We start from the raw sequence: 7,116 nt of genomic DNA on the forward strand, positions 1-7,116 counted from the left end.
TAAGAGAGGTTGTGGATCTAATACAATAAAATAGAAAACATAATATTTAATAAAGGGAATGAATAGTTCAATTGACTAGAACCTCTTGGTTAATCTTTTAGGACAAACGCTGTGCTGATGAGATCGAAATTTTACATATTGGATGTAATTGCCTTGCTGTTGAGTTCATGGGTTCAATGAAGGCACTTCTCACTAACGGGAAGCACTTCTAAAGCAAGGGAAACATTCCAAATTGACTAAATTTGACCAATGACCACACTCTTCACTATAAAAATGCTAAATAGGACTTGAATGATTATGTCCTATACCCACCATACCTCAGCCTCTCCCAAACCAAATTTGAACCGTTGTAATTCTCACCTTGTCTCTCCATATTTATTTGTCTTTTGTTTTTAAAGGGCAAATCATTAGTTGCCGAGTTTGAGGAAACATGGAAATTCCACATATCCCGGGATTAGATTTTGACCCATCTAGCATCCTACTTCTGACTCATTACTTGAAGCAGAGGATTCTGGACCACTTCCATTCCGGAAATCCCAATTATTCGATGAATCATCACCTGATCCCGGATATCGAGCTCTACAAGTGGGATCCCGAGGAACTGCCTCGCCAGTACGATAGTAGGTCCACTCTCTTATGTGCATTTTACATTTGAAATATACATGCATCTATTAAAATTGAAAAGATATTAAAAGAGAATTGCAGGTATGTCGAGTATTGAATTGACCTTTTTCATCCCGGTATTGCAGGGTTAGCGGAGGCGAGGTCTAATGGAAGGCAATGGTTCTTCTTTTGTCTTCGAAAAGAGAACTATCGTAACAACAGTCGGTCTGAGAGGACTATTCCAAATGTTGGTTATTGGAAGATTACTAGTTCAGACAAGAAAGTGAAGAGCGAAGATACTGGCAAAGAGATAGGCAAGAAGAAGACATTGACTTTCTACCGAGGGCGGAGTTCCAGTGGGATCGTGACCAATTGGGGAATGCATGAATACCACCTAAATCCATCGTATCTCGACTACAACATCGAAGAGGTATGTACTTCTATTTATCCATGTATAATGAATTCACATCATATCACCATAACACTATGTATTTTCGTTAATTTAAACAAATGAATGCATGCTCATCGATGTCCCTTACACATTCTGCAGATGCCCTTTGTTGTCTGCCATGTGTTCAAGAGAAGTGGCAGAAGGAGTGACGGTACTGCCTAGTCAGCAAGTCATGCAGTTGACTATAGCTTAGCCAAGAAGCTGCTTCACATATTACGTACTTTTAGATTGGTTTTTTTTTGGTGCTATTTAGTAAAAGCATTGGCTTATGACTTATGAGTGCTGTTGCTGTACTCTTAATTTACTTGTGACTTGGGTTTTTGTTGTTATGTCTGTCCTAAATTAACAAGTCAATGATAATTAAGATTCTTATATATCTTCTACTAGTTTTTTTTCCTCCTTTTTTGGGTCGACTTGCTGAAGTTAAGGGATCGTTCGGAAATAGATGTACTTCTCTTTATAAAGAAAAACCAATGACGCTGTAAATTGACATGCATTATTATATGTATCCAATGAAGAAAAAGCAAATATTATTTTTTTTGCCACAAGCAAATATTATATATTTCAAGGAGTAAAATGCAATTTGCAGTTTGCACTAAGAAAAAGAATGTAGTGTAGCGGAATACGTTATCCCCTGTCAACTTGGAAGTTGTAGTGTTCGATCCTCGTGATGGGATGACCCATATCACTTTATTAACTATTAAGATTTATATTTCAATATTAGGTCCACAAACATCCTTTATAAAAAAAAAAAAACAATTTTGACACCCATCTAATTTAGTGGCAAAATGCCTATTGAACTTTAAAATTTTACACTATACATCACTCGAATTATATAACAAGAAGTAAAGTGCATCGGGAGTCACTTTTTTGGTCGAAAATTTAATTTATTTTTAATCTATTAATTTCACATTTAAAAAATAATTTAAAATAATAATAAAAAAAAGAATAAAAAGAGCACCATATCTTGAACGTAAGAAAAAAGAGAGAGCTAGAGAGAGATGGGAGCGGTGGTGGACGGGCGCCCGCAACCCCGCCACCTGCACCCCAAGAAGGTCGCTGGTGGTTTTAGAGTCTTCCGATGACCTCCCTTGGGTGATGATGGCCGGGCTCCACCACCGCCCCCTTCTCTCCATCCCCCTCTCTCTCATGTTGTTTTTATGTTTCTTTTTTTCCAAAAATTTTCAAATTATTTTCTATGATCTAGCTCTAATGAATTAATATACTATTGGCTAGAAAAGTAGACGAAGGGGCACTTTAATTCTTTTTAAATATATCGGGTGGTAGAGTGTAAAACTTTGAAGATCAGGACCACTTTATTACTAGACTCAAAACCGTGGTGCAAATTGCATTTTACTCTATTTCAAGGGATGACACAAGTTTGATAACTTGAATCCACACTCTTGATTCATTTCTCATCACATGCCATCAATTATTAACTTTTCCCAGCCACGCTCGCCGATAAATTGTTCATATGACCAAATTACTTTTGGACTGTGCCCAGCTATTAGCATGAGAGTTTCCATATCGTATCAATTATGAGATAAGGTGTACAATATTGCAAGCCCTCCAAATTGGATTGGACCACGTAAAGCGTTAATATATACACGGAATAATCTGAAAACCTGCATGTATATGTCAAGTCAAAAAACTAATGGTTGTATAAATAAGCCTTTCTATGCGTCATAAACCGAAGAAGGGAAGAACAACATTAAAGAACACCATGCAACCGATGCCTTCCCATTGATGCTGAATCTTTTACTAATTAATCAAAGCCAGTGACACTTCATGGGCAAGGGAAAGCACTTCATCATAAAAAAGGAAGAAGGAGAAACGTTTCTCAGAAATTGTCCCGCGAACACATCTTTTCTTCTCTTGGTTTTAGGGTTTGACCCTAAGAACCAAATAATTGACCCGATTTAGTCTATGTTTGTTTCAATATTTCATCAACTGCCCAATTCTTTGTTGTTTTCTGCTAATAAAACTTTAACGGGAAGGGAGAGCGGGTCTTCTTCGCATCTTTGGGATGAGAACTCTCGTAATGGTAGTAGTTTTGAAGGACCATTTCAGAAATGAGAGCAACTGCGGCACGCCTAATTAGTTAGGATGTAAAAGTGAAGCCGGTGACTAATTTAATTTGAATAGGCAGTAAGACAATATCGACTTCCCACAGATGGTATGTTGTTTCCCGGACGGGATAAAGGACTATTGGATGAGACATGAATATGTATTGGATCTTCTCTCGGTTGTAATTAATGCTTGGGTAAGTGGTTATAATCAAGTTTTAATGTTACGCATGGCCCTTGGTTCTATTGTTTATATAGATCATTGAGATTTTCTTTTTCTTTTTTGGATTATTAGCCAAAAAAAGTTGCTTCTGTTAAGAAGGTTGACCGTACCATAAAAGGAAAAAAGAAACCCTTGTATATAAAAGTTACTCCCCTTGTACATACAAGTTGTCCCTTTTTTGGGGGGAAAAAATTGAGTTAGAGGGCAACCAAATCTCAGACTTCGCAGTTCTGGCCAACACATAACTACCCTCGTACGGAAACTTCACCCCCAAGTCGACGGACACTTCTAAGTCAAGCCTTCGTTAACCTTGTTTTCTTCTAGGTGTTATAATCTCATCTAAGGAAGTATTTGTCCCCTTTGTTTCTTTCCCTAATTAACTACTTAACTTCGCCAATCAAAGAGAATGTAGCGTAGTGGCGCAGACTTTCATCAATCAACTAAGAGGTTGAAAATTCGATACTCGTTGTGGGATTACTTATACCCATTTATTAAATATTAATATTTTTATCTTATTATATTAAACTCGTGAACCTTCATTGTAATGAAAAAAAAGAAAAAGAAACTACTTCACTTCGTCACACTATCGACATGTGACATGTTACACTACATGTTATATTCCCAAGTACCTTATAATCTTTCAGGCAACATCACCTTCTACATGTTATATTCTCATATAAGGAAATATCACGTTTGCAATAGGGATAATTTCAATGGCCTTGGCCAACAACAGAGGGCTAAAAGACGGCAGAGCAGATAGCAGTGGTACTATTATATAATCGTCCCCTATTGGGATGTACTATTAAACCTAAATTGGGGTTATCTGCTAAGAACTACGGTAGAGTTTTTTTATGAGTTGATTTTATGATGGATGATGAGAACGTGAACTCACAGATCTTTGAATAAAAAAAACAGTGGATATGCAAGGTTCTAAATGAATTGGATTTCCCTATTGGGCCGAGTCATTTCAGGGCAAGCAGATCATCTACGATAAAAATGATCAGAGCTCGATCTAGAGTGGAACCATGAGGTACTAAACACGAGATAGATTTTCTAGAAAACAAGGCTTATTTGGGAGAATAAACTCCAAGCAGAAAACGAAAAGAGATCAAATCGCCAGCTCAGATAAGTAAAATAACATAATTTACAATGAGTCAGCTCGCTCTAGGACTTGCACTTATGTAGATCAGTACAATATATTTACAGCAAGTACAACTGACTTTTTTCGGATAAACAAGGGGATCGAACCCTAGGTACAACATAATGAAAATCATAAGTTACAAAGGACAAAGAAGGGGTATGGAAGACCCAATAAGATCGCCAAGAAGAAGTAACCGAATGACAAGAGGCGGGTCCTGTTACCAGTACAACCTCAACCCAAGCGGCAAGAGGATCAACTCTCGAGCCAACGAATCAGCTCAAGAGTTGCCCTTCCGATAAGTCTGATGGATTTTAACCATCCAGTCCCTTCAATGAGGCCTTGAATCTTGATGCCGCTGATCAGAGTCGCAAGATGGAGAGCACCAGACGAGCCGGAGATCATTTCACAAACCACAATGGAGTCGAGCTCAAGAACGAGAATGATACAATGGAAGCCTTGGTCCCATCTGAAAAGTCATGCGGCTACTTACGAAGGCGGTTCAAACGAGATGCTATATGTAAAGCTTAATTCTCTTCAGTTGATACGCTGCACTTAAACTGCGGACTTGTAATTCCGCAATTGTCTTGCACAACTTCAGCTGAGAAACAGAATGAAAGCAATCCACACGACATAAAAGTCACGGCTTACTTCCAGACGTAGGTCGTATGTAACTTTCGTTTTGCTTTTTCATATGACTTACTGATGTAATTTGGAAACAGTATTCATGGAATAAGGATTACATACTATATTATGGAAAGACTTTGGAGGGCATGTTCTATAATCTCGTCGCAAATTAAAATTAATTATTTTTTAATATTTATGAGCTAGGAATGTGGTAACTACTCTCTGGCGTTCAGCAATTGCCTCACGACTTTCCAGACTACAGCATCGGATTCACTGCGATGGCCGGTTATATATGGCTCTGACAATTACTGTTCAGACTGATGAAACTTACTGCTACCAACAGTACCAAAGTTGGCTAGAACTCCAAACCACTACTACTACTAAAAATCGCTGTATGCGTTGGGTCGTCAATTTGTCTGATAATGGACGAAGTTCGATGGATCTAGTGTCTAATATGATTGTAAGATGGGTCTTCTTGGTGTTATTACTAAAAGCACAGCCGAATGAGTGCTGTTATTGTGCTTTTCATTTTACTTGGTGAATTGGGCTTTGTCTTGTTCTGTCGGTCCTACATTATGAAGTCAATGTTGAGAGTCATATATATGAGCTTCTAGAACTATCTTGTTTTGTTAACTTGCTGAGGTTAAGGGATCATTCTGGAATGTGACGCCCTTCTCTCGTTGCAGAGTTAATTGACAAGCATTAAGTACGAGGATCTGGCTCAAAAGTAAATTCATTTCACAGCGGACGACAATATCTGCAATACAGGAATTGAAAATTCATTAAAAGTATTTTGTGATTAATTTAAATCATTGTCAGAACGAAATTAGTATCAAACCCAAGCCGAAGACATATGTCGTCTCACCGAAAAAGGCATGCATTATTATGTATGGAATGACAAATAGATTAAATCATTAAGTAAAGGGTAAACAACAGCATATTAAAAGTGGTTTGGCCTTTTCATCAAATTGAGCTCATACTTTTAGAAATTGCCTGTGATAGCACTTTGTCTTCTTTTCCATTCTCAACAAAAATGCTAAATTATCTTAAGTGGTGTGCCTAAAAATATTCCCAATTCAAAATTCAATTTAAATCTATTAAATGATTTTTTGATATTGTGTAAATAACAAGTCATGTTATTATGATGAAGATTTTGAATTATGAGAATTTCTAGGGCGATTATTATGAGAATATAAGATCAATGCACCAGATGCATCTATTTGGTAGGAATTCCATAAAATTGATGCACAAACTCGTAAATTTACAAATCATGCAACTCTTGGTATCAAATTAGATATACACGATATATATTTCACAAAAATATACCAGTTTAAACACTTTATTCAACTAAAATCTAAGTTATTTAATAAAAAGCTAAAGTTTAAGTCCATGAAAATAAGAAAATAATTCGATTTGACGTTAATTGTGTAAAATTTTCACAAAGCCTATGGCGATTTGGCCTAATTCCAACCAAAAGCTCAAGCTTTTGGGATGAATATGGGCATAACCTCTTATAGCTAGGCTCTCAGTGAATGGAAATTTTATATGGCATCGGCATGGATAAAAAAATAGGCTTAGTTTACATGGGACAAGAATTTCTTCACTTAACAACTCGAACTTTTGGATTTGAGGTAAATATAAAGAATTAGGGAATTATGTAGTCATGTGTTTTTAATTATAAGATGTTATGTGTGCTACTAGACTTTACTTTGTAGGAATGGTCAACAATAGGTAGGGTTGAAAGTATATGTACAATATATACAAGTAAAATTACTTGTATTTTTCCAAGTAAATTAATTAGCCTCAAGTAATTTATTTGCTTTTTATATAATTTACTTGAGTTATAAGTAAATTACTTCAAGTTTGTCGAGTAAATATATATATATATATATATATTTAGCGTACGTGCATATCAAGTGTATGCATCGCATAATTTTCCTACTCTATATAGTGCCATGAGCTTTTTTTCCTTTTGTTTTTTTCACACTAAGTTGACCCATAGAATTTC

The 7,116-nt window shown here is 36.4% G+C and overlaps 1 protein-coding gene across 1 annotated transcript; it reads left to right on the forward strand.

Moving 5' to 3' along the window:
- The first annotated feature begins 430 nt into the window (after positions 1–430).
- On the forward strand, positions 431–1,216 carry LOC116206117 (NAC domain-containing protein 92-like). Its single transcript, XM_031538891.1, has 3 exons — positions 431–620; positions 750–1,033; positions 1,154–1,216. Exons 1-3 carry the CDS (start codon positions 431–433, stop codon positions 1,214–1,216), a joined length of 537 nt encoding a protein of 178 aa, XP_031394751.1.
- Positions 1,217–7,116: the final 5,900 nt, after the last annotated feature.

This window comes from Punica granatum, chromosome 1 (genome assembly GCF_007655135.1).
Source record: "Punica granatum isolate Tunisia-2019 chromosome 1, ASM765513v2, whole genome shotgun sequence".
Taxonomy (NCBI): domain Eukaryota; kingdom Viridiplantae; phylum Streptophyta; class Magnoliopsida; order Myrtales; family Lythraceae; genus Punica; species Punica granatum.